At 49.9% G+C, this 17,500-nt stretch overlaps 2 protein-coding genes across 2 annotated transcripts in view; one reads left to right on the plus strand and one right to left on the minus strand.

The window, feature by feature from the left end:
- LOC133128982 (protein unc-13 homolog A-like) overlaps nt 1-10,467 on the minus strand; it is a 57,479-nt gene extending 47,012 nt beyond the window's left edge. The window contains 7 exon segments of the mRNA XM_061242786.1: nt 472-520; nt 982-1,052; nt 1,278-1,401; nt 2,659-2,776; nt 4,426-4,525; nt 4,687-4,716; nt 10,112-10,467. Of these exon segments, the coding sequence (XP_061098770.1) occupies nt 472-520; nt 982-1,052; nt 1,278-1,401; nt 2,659-2,776; nt 4,426-4,525; nt 4,687-4,716; nt 10,112-10,133 (514 nt within the window). The 5' untranslated portion in view covers nt 10,134-10,467.
- A 6,236-nt stretch (nt 10,468-16,703) lies between these two features.
- The window catches only part of LOC133129100 (BTB/POZ domain-containing protein 2), an 8,159-nt gene continuing 7,362 nt past the window's right edge, over nt 16,704-17,500 (plus strand). The window contains exon 1 of the mRNA XM_061242936.1: nt 16,704-17,318. Coding sequence (XP_061098920.1) covers nt 16,726-17,318 — 593 coding nt within the window. The 5' untranslated portion in view covers nt 16,704-16,725. The remainder of the gene's footprint in view (nt 17,319-17,500) is intronic.

Here is a 17,500-nt window from a genome sequence, read left to right on the forward strand (position 1 = left end):
ACCGCCCAGAGAAACAACTACTGAAAGAGCTTTAGCTCTTTACCGCTGCAGTTTCAGGGTTTTATATGTGTGTGAGAGAGACAGTGTGTGCGTGTGTGTGTGTGTGTGTATGTGTGTGTATGTGTGTGCACGAGTGAAAGTGCGTTTGTGTGAGTGCGATTGTGAAAGTTTGTGTGTGTGTGTGTGTGGGTGTGTGTGTGTGTGTGTGAAAAACATGTGATATATGAGATATGTGTAAAAAGTTCTAAACTGGACATTCTAATGGATGATGTCACAATCACTACTGCTGACTGAAAAGAATAAAGTTCTAGAACACTGAATTAGAATTGTTTGTATTAGAACATTCCAATGAACCCCTACTCTTCAAAGGGTTAGAAGCCGGTCCAAGAGTGAGATCAGATGTGCCAGTGCCCTGGGGGCAGGGGAGGGTGCGGGAGGTGGGATTTGGGACAGAGCGGGTCAGATACTCACAGCACTGGGTCCCGGGCACGGGCAGAGGTCTCTCCTCATCCTCCACATACTGAGACAGAGTAAAAAAAAAAAACCAGGAAGTGCTTGGATCAATCCGGGAGGCAGCCAATCAGCACACAGTCTCAGAAATAAAGGCACAAATACTTATTGCTCATATACACTCAACTGTGGGGGAAGAGGGTGGAGAGGAGAGAAGGGGCTGTGGGGGAACAGGGTGGAGGGGTTGGGGGGAACAGGGTGGAGGGGTTCTGGGGGAACAGGGTGGAGGGATTCTGGGGGAACAGGGTGGAGGGATTGGGGGGAACAGGATAGAGGGGCTGTGGGGGAACAGGATAGAGGGGTTGTGGGGGAACAGGATAGAGGAGCTGTGGGGGAACAGGGGGGAGGGGTTCTGGGGGAACAGGGTGGAGGGATTGGGGGGAACAGGATAGAGGGGCTGTGGGGGAACAGGATAGAGGGGTTGTGGGGGGACAGTATGAGCCCTGTATGGAACAGAGAGAATCTTCTCACATCCTGGTCTCGCATGGCGTTCAGCTGCTCCAGCTTCTTGGCCCAATAGCGAGCCTCCTCTTCTGGAATATCTGCGATGGAAACCACAGGACACAGACAATTTAACCAATCCCAACCAGCTATTCTCCGTCCTCCAATCACAGCGCAATGTTAGCGCTTCAGTGATTGGCTATCTGGTAGCCCTCCTTCGATTGGCTGTATGTGTGTGGCAGACCATCAGTGATTGGCTGTATGTGTGTGGCAGACCATCAGTGATTGGCTGTATGTGTGTGGCAGACCTCCAGTGATTGGCTCACCCAGCGGCAGCTCGAAGCGCGTGTCCAGGAGGATGCGGTGGAAGGTCGGGTCTTTCGTGCCGCAGATCTCGTTGTCCGTCATGATGACCTGGGAGTCCAGGGTCAGCCACTCCCCCGGGCCTTCCTATTGGTGGAGGGAGACCACAGAAGGCCACACCCCTCAACAGCACTGTGATTAGCTCATCACGTTAAAATGTGGAGGGAACACTCCATCTTATGCACCCATTTCCCATGAATCCCCAAATTCACGTGGAACTGCGGAAAGCACCTTTTGGCAAAAGATATCTATGAAAAAAACCTGGAAAATGAAATAAGAAAAGTAACATTTCGTAACGTAGTTCAGGCAGAGGCAGAGATGCACTGCATTGCTCTCTATAACAAGCCCAGATGGGCTGAAAGGCATTTTTGTTCTTCAAATATGCAATCGGAATGTTCTTCACTGACTGTTCTTAACCCAACATTCTAGCGCTGATGTCACAATCATCCGCTACCGGGGATTGAAATTGAAATCTGTGGAATTCTAGAACACGTTCCACTGACTTGTGGTGGAATTTTCTTCTTTTTCTTTAAAAAAAAAAAGTCCTGCTCTTGAAAGGAGGTTAAATTGTTATGATATGACCGTAGCGGGTAGCAGCTGCCAGGCGATTGTTGATCCTTTTAGGCACGGGAACAGGGAGGGTGGGGCACAGAGAGGAGGGGCACAGAGAGGGAAGGGGCGCTGGTTTGGGAGGGCGGAGGGGCACAGTGAGGGAGAGAGAGGGAGGGGCGCTGGTTTGGGAGGGCGGAGGGGCACAGTGAGGGAGAGGGAGGGAGGGGCGCTGGTTTGGGAGGGCGGAGGGGCACAGTGAGGGAGAGAGAGGGAGGGGCGCTGGTTTGGGAGGGCGGAGGGGCACAGTGAGGGAGAGGGAGGGAGGGGCGCTGGTTTGGGAGGGCGGAGGGGCACAGTGAGGGAGAGGGAGGGAGGGGCGCTGGTTTGGGAGGGCGGAGGGGCACAGTGAGGGAGAGGGAGGGAGGGGCGCTGGTTTGGGAGGGCGGAGGGGCACAGTGAGGGAGAGGGAGGGAGGGGCGCTGGTTTGGGAGGGCGGAGGGGCACAGTGAGGGAGAGGGAGGGAGGGGCGCTGGTTTGGGAGGGCGGAGGGGCACAGTGAGGGAGAGGGAGGGAGGGGCGCTGGTTTGGGAGGGCGGAGGGGCACAGTGAGGGAGAGGGAGGGAGGGGCGCTGGTTTGGGAGGGCGGAGGGGCACAGTGAGGGAGAGGGAGGGAGGGGCGCTGGTTTGGGAGGGTGGAGGGGCACAGTGAGGGAGGGGCGCTGGTTTGGGAGGGCGGAGGGGCACAGTGAGGGAGGGGCGCTGGTTTGGGAGGGCGGAGGGGCGTGGTCGTACCTCGTTGGACTGGCGAATGCTGCGCAGAGGGATCCAGAGCGTGCCCACCATGGTGTCCCAGATCAGCCCCTTATTCCACACCTCCACCGTCAGGCCCAGGTCCAGTCGGCTGATCTCACTGCACAGGGAGGGAGGGAGGGAGGGAGGGAGGGAGGGACGGAGACATATATAAAGAGAGGGGGATGAGAGGGAGAGAAAGACAAAGAGAAGAGGAGTTAGGAAAGATCAGTAAAACAGCTGAAACAGAGCTGTCATTGAAACAGAGTTAGCATTGGAGCAGAGCTGGGATTGGAGCAGAGTTAGCATTGGAACAGAGCTGGGATTTGAGCAGAGTTAGCATTGGAACAGAGCTGGGATTGGAGCAGAGTTAGCATTGGAACAGAGCTGGGATTGGAGCAGAGTTAGCATTGGAGCAGAGCCATTACAGACACAGCCAGCAGAAACGGGGACAGGGGGGAGTCAAGCGTAACCCGGCACTAAAAGGACCTTCCCGCTGGAACGCGTCTTTAAGGGAAAACCTAGAACAGGAAGCCCGGGTCTGGATCGATAGCATTAGCACGTTAGCATCTCTAATGACACATGGCTACTTAAACACTGCTGACACAACGCTTTAGCGCGGCAGGCTATCGGAGCCTAGCAATAGCCCACAGAGAGCATCCCTCCCTCCCCAGCCACTGGTCTGGCACTCTCTCCCCAGTCAGAGCTTGCTGCTGAGTGAGAGGAGGAGTGAACAGGGAAAAGGAGATGGAGTGATTGTGGAAAGATAAGGAGGGGGAGATGGTATCCGGACCCTGCGGCGTGGTTTCAGCCCCTCGGCAGGCGAGAAGGGGAGGGCATGCGAGTCTCTCCGGCCGGTCGGCTCGTGTAAATAAGCCTCTTTATTTCCCGCTTTGGCGGGAGGATTCCAGTCACGCCCCACGGGCGCTAAATCACCGCCGGGTCGCCGCGGTTACGATCTCAGCCGCCTGTCGAGCCAGGACTCCGAACACGCATTGTGATGCAGGGGCGTTTCAACACACCTCACAATGCGCAATCCATTCTGCTACAGTGATGTCACAATGGAGACCCGTTTCCACAACAACCGACCGGTCTGGACCAGTGCTGCTGTTTTCCGTGACGTAATGCACACAATCTACAACGGCACAATGCTGCACTACAATGTCACATCGTGGCACCTGTCTCTCTCTCTGTGACGGTGAATGAGGAGGAAGAGGAGGAGGAGGATGAAGAGAAAGAGAAGGAGGATTAAATAGGAGGGGGAAGAGGAAGAGGAGGATGAAGAGGATGAAGATGAGGAGGTGGAGGAAAGGGAAGAGGAGGAGGGGGAAGAGGAGGAGGTGGAGGAGGATGAAGAGGATGAAGATGAGGAGGTGGAGGAAAGGGAAGAGGAGGAGGAGGTGGAGGAGGATGAAGAGGATGAAGAGGAGGAGGAGGAGGAAAGGGAAGAGGAGGAGGGGGAAGAGGAGGAGGAGCAGGTGGAGGAGGATGAAGATGAGGAGGTGGAGGAAAGGGAAGAGGAGGAGGGTGAAGAGGAGGAGGAGGATGGTGGAGGAGGATGAAGATGAGGAGGTGGAGGAAAGGGAAGAGGAGGAGGGGGAAGAGAGGAGGAGGAGGTGGAGGAGGATGAAGAGGATGAAGATGAGGAGGTGGGGGAAAGGGAAGAGGAGGAGGGGGAAGAGGAGGAGGAGGAGGTGGAGGAGGATGAAGTGGATGAAGATGAGGAGGTGGAGGAAAGGGAAGAGGAGGAGGGTGAAGAGGAGGACTCACAACATGAAGTCCTGCTCCCAGCAGGGCTGGTTGCCGCGCACGGCGATGGTGGTGCTCTTCACATTCTGCACCTTCAGCGTCACGTAGGTGTTGAACTTCTCTGCCGGACGGAGAGAGGAGGGTTCAGCACGATGCCACACACATCCCGCGGCACAATCCACACCGCGCAATAATACAAATAAAAATAAACACACACGCAAATAAACACAACACGTGTGTGTGTGTGTGTGTGCAGTGTGTGCATGGTGGCACACCACTCACCTTGCGGTCCATCGAGCTTGGCTTTCTTCACTGCAAAAGAAAGAGAAAGAGAGGGGGAGAGAGAGAGAGGGAGAGTGTGACTGACAGAGAAAACCCTGTGAGCTCAAACCCATCTGTGAGCTCATACCCATCTGTGAGCTCATATCCTGTGACCTCATACCCTGTGACCTCATATCCTGTGACCTCATACCCTGTGACCTCATACCCTGTGAGCTCATACCCATCTGTGAGCTCATATCCTGTGTGCAGGTACGGGCACCTAGGCACGGGAACGTTGCTGAAAGCAGGACTTGGCTCACTCAGGAGTCCTCTCCCCTGGTCTGGAGTTTAAAACAGTGGATCCCTCAGGATCCTGCCACTGCACTAAACTCAGAGCGGAGGAAAGGGCTTCTGCCCCATTAGACCAGAGTGGGCCTGCTGTTAGACTGCAGGAACAGAGCAGCGAGAGAGAGAGAGAGAGAGAGGAGAGAGAGAGAGAGGGAGAGAGAGAGAGAGAGGGAGGGAGAGAGAGAGAGGATGAGAAAGAGAGAGCCTTGTGTTCAGGAGGAGCAGAGCAGGTTTTTCAGGGGAAAAGCCTCTGATTAGCGATGCGGGGGCAGGGGCGGTGGGGGGCTCTCCCACTGCAGCACGGTCATGAATAACACACACCACTGCAGCCCCCCCCCCCTCTCACTACCCCACCCCCTCTTTGTCCTAACCAGGAACTCACACTTGATTTAACTAAGCAAGGGAATTTTTGGAGGTATGATTGGTTCAGTCATTAAATCAGGTGTGTGTGTGCGTGTGTGTGTGTGTGTGTGTGTGTGCGTGTGTGTTGCTGACTACAACAAAAACCACTTCTGCCAAGTGGGTCCCGAGGACTGGAGTAGAGAAACACTTGCTCTCGAGGTGAACACCAAAACCCCCCACGTACAGTCGCGCAAGCTTTTAAAATTCACTTTAAATTAGAAAGTTTTTTTTTCTTTCTTCACAATAAATAATTAAAGCCCACAATATTTAAGTCATCAAAGGAGGGGTGGGGGGGTGGGTGGGTGTCGGTGATTTATCGACACGCGCGAGGAATCAATGCGCGAGAAATTGGATTGCTGGACGGCGGAAGCGAAAGCTTTTATAACGGCTGAAAAGCATGAATCACCGGGTGTATAAATCAGCTGGCGGAGCTCCCCGCTCACCTGCCGGCTGCCAACGGACAGCAGCCGCCGCAGTATCCCCCGCCAAGGAGACTCCAACCGGGGGGCCGACAACCGGAATACCAATGAATCCATGATGGATCTCACCCGTCGCGCCACTCTCCGGAAATCGCGGAGCTCTTCAACAAGCGTCATAAAGCGATATTTAGTCCTGCCAGGCGAACGCATTATTGGCAGGTTTTATAGGCCGTGCTACAGCGCGCGCGTTTCGCGGCAGTATTAATAGAATAGCAATTTCGCTCGCAGTGTGTACGACTCTGGATTATGGTCTCTGAAAAAAGGAAGGAGATTAGTTTAAAATGTCAATATTGGCGCGAGCACAGGCGGGCCAGGGTAGGCCACGGTCTCCGAAATAGTATACTGGCCCCACCCAATCATCTTGGCCGAACCACCACACCCAATTATAAATGCCCATGTAGGTAATTCTGGCCGACCTATTATTTTGAAAAGCTTGTTTCTCCTCGTTCTTGCTGTGTAGTTTTATGTCGCGTTGTCTACATCTAAATGTGTTGCCCTTCTTGGCCAGGTTTCTCGAGTAAAAGACATTTCGATCTCAGTGGGATTAACCTGGAAAAATAAAGGTTAAATATACTTGTGTCAAATAAAGACAAATTCCAGAACCATTAAACAGGGACACACACACTTGTTCTCGCAAATTTGTGCTCTATGTCCTAAATGTAATATTTCTGGCATTGAGAAAGCACCTGCTCGATCGGCCCTTTCTGAAATACTGTTTCTTGTAAATATTGGCGTTGACGTTTATGGCCCCGGGGGTTGCCCCACGCATGTTTTATGGTGTTTACCGAAAAGAGGAAACAGGACAGCTCATTAAACACCCAACCGAGGCGGCGGCATCACCTCCACAAAGGGATTCATCATCTTCAGAACCGAAACCCAGGCCAAACCTTGCAGGGTCCAAACAGACAGCTTGCCAACAGGGACAGTAAGGCACACAGCAGGGCTGCCCAACCCTGCTCCTGGAGATCTACTGTCATGTAGGTTTTCACTCCAACCCTAACAAAGCACACCTCATTCAACAGCTAGAGCAGGGCTGCCCAACCCTGCTCCTGGAGATCTACTGTCATGTAGGTTTTCACTCCAACCCTAACAAAGCACACCTCATTCAACAGCTAGAGCAGGGCTGCCCAACCCTGTTCCTGGAGATCTACTGTCCTGTAGGTTTTCACTCCAACCCTAACAAAGCACACCTCATTCAACAGCTAGAGCAGGGCTGCCCAACCCTGTTCCTGGAGATCTACTGTCCTGTAGGTTTTCACTCCAACCCTAACAAAACACACCTCATTCAGCAGCTAGAGCAGGGCTGCCCAACCCTGCTCCTGGAGATCTACTGTCCTGTAGGTTTTCACTCCAACCCTAACAAAGCCATACCTCATTCAACAGCTAGAGCAGGGCTGCCCAACCCTGCTCCTGGAGATCTGCTGCCCTGTAGGTTTTCACTCCGACACTAAACTGGCAGCCCAGTAGGGTGTGTAGCTGTTGAGTGAGGTGTGTGTTGTTAGATTTGGAGTGAAAACCTCCAGGAGCATGGCTGGACAGCCCTGGCTCACAGGGAGTAGTCATCTCTGTATTCGTGCCGTAGTTGTTCCACACACGTTTCTTACCCATGCTATTCCTCCGTATGCACTGCTGCACTGTGACTCTATGTCAGAGTAGTATCTCCCTGTTTGATGTGCCTTGTTTTTCTCAGAGTCAGCAGAAGACTGTCTGCGAACGGAACGCAATGTGACGCCACCTGACACCGACCTCAGTGCCCGGCGAAGTCTGCCGACGCCAGGCTTCCGATCAGACACTGTTACTATTAACCTTTATGTAGACAGGGTAGGTTGACTGTGCACCCAGCAACACCCTGCTAATGCCCCCCGACGTAGCCTAACCTGCTAGTCTTTGGGTTGTGGACGGATAGTAATTGTAATTATGATTAATATTGTACATTATTATGTTTTGTTTTTTTTTCTCCTTTTTGTTTTGAGATGTTTTTAATGTATTGTGTATTGTACTTATTATTATTTTCAAAATGTTTTTATGTTAATGTTCGAAATAAAGAAACATTCATTCATTCATTCATTCGAAACCGGAGAACAGAAAGGTAACAGTGAACCACACAGACTGTCCAATGGGCAGCCGAGGACCAGAATAGGCCTCTTTGATTGGTCGTCACCTTGTGAGTGCAGGATTGGCAGCTTTTGATTATTTCCAGGAATGGAATATGGAAGACAGAACTCTATTATGATGTCAGAGCCGGAAATGTGACTAATGTGACAACATAAAGCTCGTCAAGGTCAACATATACCGTACGCGGACAAATTGCTCTCCTCGGAAGCAGCTTATGTAAGGTTACACACAAACAGCACTGGTTACTCAATGGCCCTATTATCTTGCTAAAGGTGTGCAGTGATGTCATACAAAGTCAGATGAACAGGTGTGCCGTACCATAGCTGTTAGAACATTGTGGATTTCAGCAAGGCTTTGAAAAGCTGCTTCACCAAGCAGCATCTGGGGCCGGAGGTAGGCTATCCGTTTTATATTTGAGTAGCCCATGCACAGTATACTTTCTTAACCCGGACACACACACATACACACACACACACACACACACACACACACACACATGAAGACTGCATATCAGTATTGATGCGGTCTATTTAATTGGCGAGGGTTTCCTCATGTAGACCAGCCAAACGGGCTTCCCCCTCTTGTCGAAAAAAATTAATATTCTTCACCTGTCTGCTCCCAGCCGGGCGCACTTTGAAATTCTTGGCTGCAACGTCGGCGCGAAAGCTTTTTAAAAATGCTCTCACGTTTTCCCGCTTCTATAATTAAGACTCCAGCGTCCCTCTCACTCTCCCGTTCCAACACCGCTCGATGTGCCGCGAAATCGGTGTGCGTGCGTGTGAGAGTGTGTGGGAGAGAGAGAGAGAGAGAGAGAGAGAGAGAGAGAGAGAGAGAGAGAGAGAGCGAGAGAGAGCGAAGGGAGTTTGCGTGTAGCCTACGTGCGTGGTTTCCCTTCCAGATCCTCGTCTCCGCAGCCAAACGCCCAGTGTAGCACACGATAAGCGTTACTACTTACGACGTGACACACCGCTGTTTGTTACGCGAAAGCTGACCCTTAACATAACAACGACCACGATAGTGAGACATAACTCTTCCCTCGCAGCGCAATGAGAGGAACGAACATTACACTCGCGTATCCGGCGTAAATATTCAAACAATCAGAATCATACTACCCCGGAGCCTATATTTAGCGGTATTACCTGTTACCAGCTAACGTATGTTAATGTAACTAAGCAGACTGATTCAAATAATGAAAACAAAGTGTGAGGGGAAACGGCAAAATAAAATAAACATTTAAAGAGACAAACGGTTCGATCCGAAAGTCTGATATATATTCAGGCCACGACATCGCTCGTGCAACACCCACAGGATTCCCCCCGCGCCTGCGGCTTACCCCGCGCGACTGCAGTTGGAGCTGCACGGGATTTCTCCGACTCGCGCGCGCACATACCTACAGACCTACAGACCACACCACGGCCACGAACTCGAGTCTACAGACCACATTGCGACCATAAACCCGAGTCTACAGACCAAATCACGACCACAAACCTGATTCAACACACCACATCACGACCCATCACGACCACAGATCATATCAAGACCACAAACACGAGTCTACAGACCTACAGACCACGATCACGAACCCGAGTCTACAGACCACCACATGACCATGAAGCGCATTTACGTTTGAATGAACTAATTACTAAAGTCTCTCATCGTGACAGCGTCGCACCAACACAAAAGTACTTCAGATGCAGTTAACAATCGGCAAGTTCTTTAGCACTTGATAACGACTCAAAGTGCAATTACATGCGTACGGGCAAGCATACACATGCACACCTGTACATTACATTTAATGAATAAATGCACGAAATAATTAGTCTAACCCTGTAGTCCAAGTCTACTTCATTGAGAGAGACATGGTCAATAATTCCAGATGTCGCTGAAACTGCGCTATATTGTCACAGCATTACATATTCTTGTTTACCTACCAACGGAGGAACATGTTTGGAGTGTGGTGAATTAACAGAAAGACACAGGGCAAAGTGAAGCAATTCGTGGCATCAAGAGGGGTGCGGGGCAGGTTCAATTTAACAGGCAGGCAATCCCCAACCTCAATCCCCAACCTCAATCCCTTCCCGTTCCGCACGTTCCCCGCTTACCTCCGACGCACAGCAGTGACATCTCTCGCGGCTATGAGCGCTGCCAGCTGTCTCCTCCGGGCGCCCCGTACACACAGGCGAGGGGGAGACGAATGCAGTGATTTTTGAGGGTGTATACAATTCTGGTTCCCCCTCCTCCGCTTATAAGCTATAATTAGCTACAATCACAAGTCCGTTGGTCTGAGGGATTTGAAAAGAAAAAAAAGAAAAGAAAAAGGTAGCTACACGGTCTGAGCGAAGACTGCGGAGGAGCCCTCTCTCTTCCTCCAAGCCCCGTGTCTCTGTGCCTGCTTCGCCGTCTCTCGCGGGCTACTTTCCTGCCTCGCCTCTGCCTACCGCTCTCCGACACTCAGCCATCTTGTTCAGCACCCCCCCACTGAAAGGACAGCTCCTGGCGTGACGTCACACGGCGCTGATGAAAGGCAGCGTTGAGCCACGAGACGCCGGACTGTGCCGAGCGGCGGGCTGGAGTCTTCTCTCCTTTTAAAGGCGCACGCGCGCGCGCGCACACACACACGCACGCACGCACGCACGCAGGGGGGGCTACCGAGAGGAGACACGTGAGCGCAATGCAACAGTCGCCCGCGCGGAAGGAGAAATGCCGCCTTGACCCCTCGTCAGCACGCGTATGGATTCGCCATGATCGGATGTGCGCGTCGCTTGCTGTGACCGGGTATTTTGTGTCCCGTAACGAAACCGCATCGATGGGTATTTTATTTTCCATGCTGCAACTAGAACAGAGATATTAACACCTATTAGTGACCAGAATAGTAGTGATGCAACTCTTCTGCATTTCAAATCTGCACTCGAACATCATTCAAAGATCTGACGGACACCAGACTAGTGCAAAAAGAACACTCACACAGTCACACTATGCGCCCTGACTGAAAAAGTTTAGTTTGAGCCCGGACCCGAACCATGCGCGTGGGAGCAGGTAAAACAAAACAAAAAAAACCTGCTCTGATGTAAGCTAGATAGGAAAGGTCAAATAATAGCACCACCTATTTCTCCAGATGCATAACTCATCTTTTGTACTAATAACTATCAGAAAAACGACAACGGCAATTCGGGAGCTTTTGTGGTCACTTAGTATGACCCATATGAATAAACATAAGTGGGATTTTATTTTAAAACCGAGAGAAGTGGGAAGGGAAACACTGAAAAACTGCCGGAAATGAGCTCCATAAAGTGTGGGACAAGGGTGTGGTTTCCCTCGACTTGGCTCTGCGCTCCAAAACGTTAGATTTAGAGTCAAACAATTCACGCGTGGTTAAAGAGCAGATATTTTTTTTTATACATTCACTGAGGATAAATTAAGCGCTTTTTTATACTGTACTACCTTCTGCCCGTCACGAGCCGTCCCGGGCGCAGGCCTGTACTGCAGCCATCTTCAGCTCCTGCTTGTTTTGGGGGCAAAAGTTTCCTTAAGTTCTCTTCAGCACATGAAAAGCATGCTCAATCGGGTTCAGATTGGGTTGTTGACCTGGGCAGTCATTTCCTGAAGATCTGCACTTTAGGCACATGTGAATTGTTGCATTACACGCGTGATATTGTAGAATACGGAGCTCGAGAAAAAAATATGCCTTTGTCCGAAACACTGTGGAGGTTGTATGTATTCTAGCTGTGACCTCAGAATCACTTTTAAGAATGAGTTTGTGTGGCATTAATTCAAGTTTTGCATTTGTCACTGAAACAGCATCTCCGTTGTCACATTCAATATTCAAAATCGACATTTTCAGACGTTACATATTACCTTTAAGGTATTATTTTTTGAAAACATTTTGAATATTAAAATTACATATTTCCCCAGTCATCTGGTCTGTAGATCAGTGTTTCTATAATTTCCCGTTTACACAGAAGTGACCGCGGGCGCAGGGCGAACACTAGCGTCCTCTGGTGGAGATAGTAGAACTGCAGCACTGCATGAAGATGAGATAAGAAACGGGACTGATGCTGGCTTCAAACAGCCGCAAATATTGAGATTATTTTCAGATGTTACTCCCAAAACCAATTCGGTTAGCATGGAAAGATGCATCTCTGATCCCATCCTATTCTTACTCAGGTTCGACTTCTTTTGGAACGGGATAAATTAAGTAATCTCTGATCCAACCACCAAATTGCATATCACAACCAGAGTAGGGAGTGCTTAAATCGCAGTCAACATTAAAAAAGCATGCCCATTGCACTATAAGCCAGTACTTTCATTGGATCTTAGTTTTCTACATGGCTTACTCTGTTGTATTGTTTTTGAGAGATTATTTGGAGGCACATAAGCCTCTTTCTTTCTTGTGTTTATTAACCGTGAAAATTGGCATTGTTATTTTCCCAAAGCAATTTATTACGGAAATAAAATAGAAATGAAATGATTTGGCTGGATTGGGCATCACTAGACTGAGATTAGCTTTGCATTTCATGGTTTCTCAGCCACACAAGCGCACACACACCGTGCACGCAGACAAACACACTCACACAAGCATACACACAACCATATGTACAACCACATGCATCCTTAAACACACATAAACACCCACAAATGCATAAATACAAACGCGCTAACACAGTCACGCAGTCTTGCCTGCACTCGTGTGTGTGCGCATGTATATGTGCCTATGTGTGCACAAGTGTGTGTGCGTGCATTTGTGTGTGTGCGCATGTGCATGTGTGCACACGTGTGTGTGCATGTGCATGTGTGCACGTGAGTGTGCATGCATTTGTGTGTGTCTGCCTGTGTGTCTGCGTGTGCATGCATTTGTATGTGTGTGTGTGTGTCTGTATGTGCGTATGTGTGTGTCTGTGCGTGTGTGCGTATGTGTGTGTCTGTGTGTGTGCGCGCGTGTGAGTGTGCGTATGTGTGTGTGTGTTATAGAGAAATCAGCAGGAACGCATCCAGAGACACGTCAGAGCCGGCCAATTGGCACAAACCAGAGGCGCTGGCCCCGCCCCCACTGACACAGCTTTCCCATCAGCCCCCCCCTCACCCTCTCTTCCCAGCATGCACTGCTGTTCCATTCCAGGAACTCCTGTTCCCACACAAAAAATCTGAATCTGCCGGAGAGAGCAGGTCCCCCCAAAAAAATAAATAAAACCTTTAATGAACGACATCCTACATCTATTACAGGGTAAAACGTACTGTGTGATGCCACTACATTATAGATGTATATGAAAGGGGTCTCCATTCAGTACCATGTAATAATTTAACAAAAATATGGTTTAATATTTGTAATGTAATTATGTAATGTGTGGTTATTTGCATTACTGTCACCTTCCTGCCACCTTTGACCGGAGAAATGCTGCTCATTGGATCTTTATTTGCTTTTTCACACCACTCTCTGCAAACTCTTGTGGGAGATACTCAAACCACCCTGTCTAGCACCAACAATCATTCCACTTCACAGTCACTTAGATCACATTTCTTCCCCATTCTGACATTTGGTCTGAAAAACCTCTTGATCAAGTCTGCATGTGTTTATGTGTTTAGTTGCTGCCACATGATTGGCTAATTAAATATTTGCAATAACAAGCTGGTGTAGAGGTGTACCTAATAAAGTGCTCAGTGAGTGTAATAATAATGGTCCCAGCTGATCCTGAACCACTGGATACCACAGTCACCTTTCTGACTCAACGCAAAAATAAAGACTAAACAGTATACTAAATAATAATTTGTCATTTAGCTGACACTTGTATCCAAAGCAACTTACAGTTGATTAGACCAGAGGTGGCCAACCCTGGTCCTGGGCGGCCGCAGGGTCTGCTGGTTTTTGTTTTCACCTGAACAACAAAAAACACTTTAGCCCCAAGAAACCAGGTGAGCCGAGTTAACTGCGCAGTGGACTGCTTTAACGGATCGATTAGTGCTGGGAAACAACAACAACCAGCAGTCCCTGCGGCTCACCAGGACCAGGCTGGCCACCCCTGGATTAGACTAAGCAGGGGACAATCCCACATGGAGCAATGTGGGGTTAATGTGGGGTTAAGGGCCTTGCTCAACGGGCCCAACGGCTTTGTGGATCTTATCGTGGCCACACCGGGGCTTAAACCACCAACCTTCCAGGTCCCAGTCAAACACCTGAGCCCCTAGACCACTGATTCTCACCTCCAGTCCTCGGCACCCACTTGACAGAGGTAATTCAAGGCTTACAGGGTTTATATAAGTTTATATGTGTTATATGAGATAAAAATATACTCTGTTTGAATTAGGTTTCACACCAACAATTTTCATGTGTAATAAAAGCTAATTCAGTATTTCTAGCACTATATAAATAATGAATAAACCAACACAGTCGCACAAATATACATATACACACCTGCAGTGTACACAACTGCAGCCACACTTACACACAGGCACACACTTCCACCCACGTCCAAACAACAATGTGAAGAGAACTATAAAATAATAATAATAATAATAATAATAATAATAATAATAATAATAATAAGATAATTATCCCACTTTTAAGACGTCAGCAGGAAACGTTAACCAAAGGCATTTTCATGCCTGTGCACACTCATGAGAAAGATTTTGGTGACCCCAATGACCTGTCCTCTAGCGCCACCTTCAGGCCAAATTCATATCATATATCAAATGTTAATGGCCAAATTCACATTCATGTTCCCAAGAGGAAGAACCCGGGGGATTTTCAGTGACTCCAACATAATCTTTGTCCTAGGGCCACCATTAGGCAAAATATAGCTCAAAAAATAATTACTGGATCTCGAAGACATTTTGCTATCTTGGGGGCAACCTACAGTCTAGTGGCTAAGGTTCCGGTAGCCTAGTGGCTAAGGTGCCTGTAGCCTAGTGGCTAAGGTGCCTGTAGCCTAGTGGCTAAGGTGCCTGTAGCCTAGTGGCTAAGGTGCCTGTAGCCTAGTGGCTAAGGTGCCTGTAGCCTAGTGGCTATGGTGCCTGTAGCCTAGTGGCTAAGGTGCCTGTAGCCTAGTGGCTAAGGTGCCTGTAGCCTAGTGGCTAAGGTGCCTGTAGCCTAGTGGCTAAGGTGCCTGTAGCCTAGTGGCTATGGTGCCTGTAGCCTAGTGGCTAAGGTGCCTGTAGCCTAGTGGCTAAGGTGCCTGTAGCCTAGTGGCTATGGTGCCTGTAGCCTAGTGGCTAAGGTGCCTGTAGCCTAGTGGCTAAGGTGCCTGTAGCCTAGTGGCTAAGGTGCCTGTAGTCTAGTGGCTAAGGTGCCTGTAGCCTAGTGGCTAAGGTGCCTGTAGCCTAGTGGCTAAGGTGCCTGTAGCCTAGTGGCTAAGGTGCCTGTAGTCTAGTGGCTAAGGTGCCTGTAGCCTAGTGGCTAAGGTGCCTGTAGCCTAGTGGCTAAGGTGCCTGTAGCCTAGTGGCTAAGGTGCCTGTAGCCTAGTGGCTAAGGTGCCTGTAGTCTAGTGGCTAAGGTGCCTGTAGCCTAGTGGCTAAGGTGCCTGTAGCCTAGTGGCTAAGGTGCCTGTAGTCTAGTGGCTAAGGTGCCTGTAGCCTAGTGGCTAAGGTGCCTGTAGCCTAGTGGCTAAGGTGCCTGTAGCCTAGTGGCTAAGGTGCCTGTAGTCTAGTGGCTAAGGTGCCTGTAGCCTAGTGGCTAAGGTGCCTGTAGCCTAGTGGCTAAGGTGCCTGTAGTCTAGTGGCTAAGGTGCCTGTAGCCTAGTGGCTATGGTGCCTGTAGCCTAGTGGCTAAGGTGCCTGTAGTCTAGTGGCTAAGGTGCCTGTAGTCTAGTGGCTAAGGTGCCTGTAGCCTAGTGGCTATGGTGCCTGTAGTCTAGTGGCTAAGGTGCCTGTAGCCTAGTGGCTATGGTGCCTGTAGCCTAGTGGCTAAGGTGCCTGTAGCCTAGTGGCTATGGTGCCTGTAGCCTAGTGGCTAAGGTGCTTGACTGGGACCTGGAAGGTTGGTGGTTCAAGCCCCAGTGTAGCCACAATAAGATCTGTGCAGCTGTTGGACCCTTGAACAAGGGTCTAAAGCATGTTGCTCCAAGGGGAATTGGCCCCTGCTTAGTCTAATCAACTGCAAGTCGTTTTGGATAAAGTCTTCAGCTAAATAACTGTAATATAATGCTGTGCACATTCATGTGACGGGAGATTGTTAAGCCTTGGCAGAGGTCTGCTCTCCACTAAGTGCATTTTGTCTCATTTATTTAGTAAAATTATAATTTGTGCCAATAGATTTAGCCAATTAAATAACTGGATTTCTCTGTTTAAATTAATGAATTATCCCGTAATTGGTATTTATGAGTTATGGCAACAAAGCATTTCGACATTGGAAGTGAAGTGAGCCTGTGTTTTTCTTTTATAACAAACGTTAGCTGAACCAGATGAAGGCTATTATCGGGGTTATACAGTGATGCTCCCGTTTTAAGAGCGTTTGCTCCTGAAAATAGACGCGTGCCAACTGGAAAAAAAAAGAATTCGGAGCACATTCACCAATTGGGATGCAGTTGTGTGCGCAAAAATGTTTGCGTAGAACCGTGATTCTGCACAATTAGCTATCAAGGGGGAAAAAATGTTCAAGATAAGTGCTACAAGTAAAGCAATGAGCTGAAATAAAAAATGATTATTTTAAGTCCTGCCCACTAAATCCCATCCCTCTTCCTCTCCCTCCCTCCCAAGAGAGTTTTTCGTCCGGCCCGTGTTTTGGGCGATGCACTGTTGTGTGCATTTATTTCTCCTCGCTCCGCAGTGTTCTCAATTCAAAATGGCTGCAGGAGAGAACAACAGCAGACCTCCATGTCTCGGTTTCTCCATTCCCGGGCCGCTGGGCAACGGTCAGCCGAGCAACAGCGCTCATTCCGCGGCTGCCGGCAACGGGGGTTCCGTCGGAGGACCGGCCGCGGGCGCACAGAGTGGGCCCCGGAGGACGAATCCTCAACCTGGGCCTGGAAGCGCTGAAGGCGCCGGTGCCATAGTTGGGGCTCCGCCGAACGCACAGAATGCTAACCCGCAGGCTGTCGCAGCGGCGGCCGCTGGAGCGATGGCAACCGCGGCGACAAACATGATCGCTACGGCCACATCGAATGCATCCGCGGCGGCACAAGCAGCACATTCAGCGCTTCCCAGCGCACCAGCGGCGGCAGCCGCCGCCGTGTTGGTGTACCGGGAGCCCGTCTATAACTGGCAGGCCACAAAAAGTACCGTTAAAGAGAGGTTTGCGTTTCTCTTCAATAATGAGGTGCTGAGCGACGTGCACTTTTTAGTAGGCAAGGGGATGGGAGTTCAACGAATTCCAGCACACAGGTAAAAGCATGACCGTGTAGCTAGCTAACTGTGCGTTGTGCGGCTAAGTTAGCTGGCTATGTTGCTAGCTAACAGGCTATGTTGCTAGCTAGCTAACTGCCCATTTAAGTTTGCATTATCAATAGCCTGAACTAATGAATTTCACTGTGGATAACAACCTGTACCCCCCTCCCAAACGAACG

Source organism: Conger conger, chromosome 5, assembly GCF_963514075.1.
Source record: "Conger conger chromosome 5, fConCon1.1, whole genome shotgun sequence".
NCBI lineage: Eukaryota > Metazoa > Chordata > Actinopteri > Anguilliformes > Congridae > Conger > Conger conger.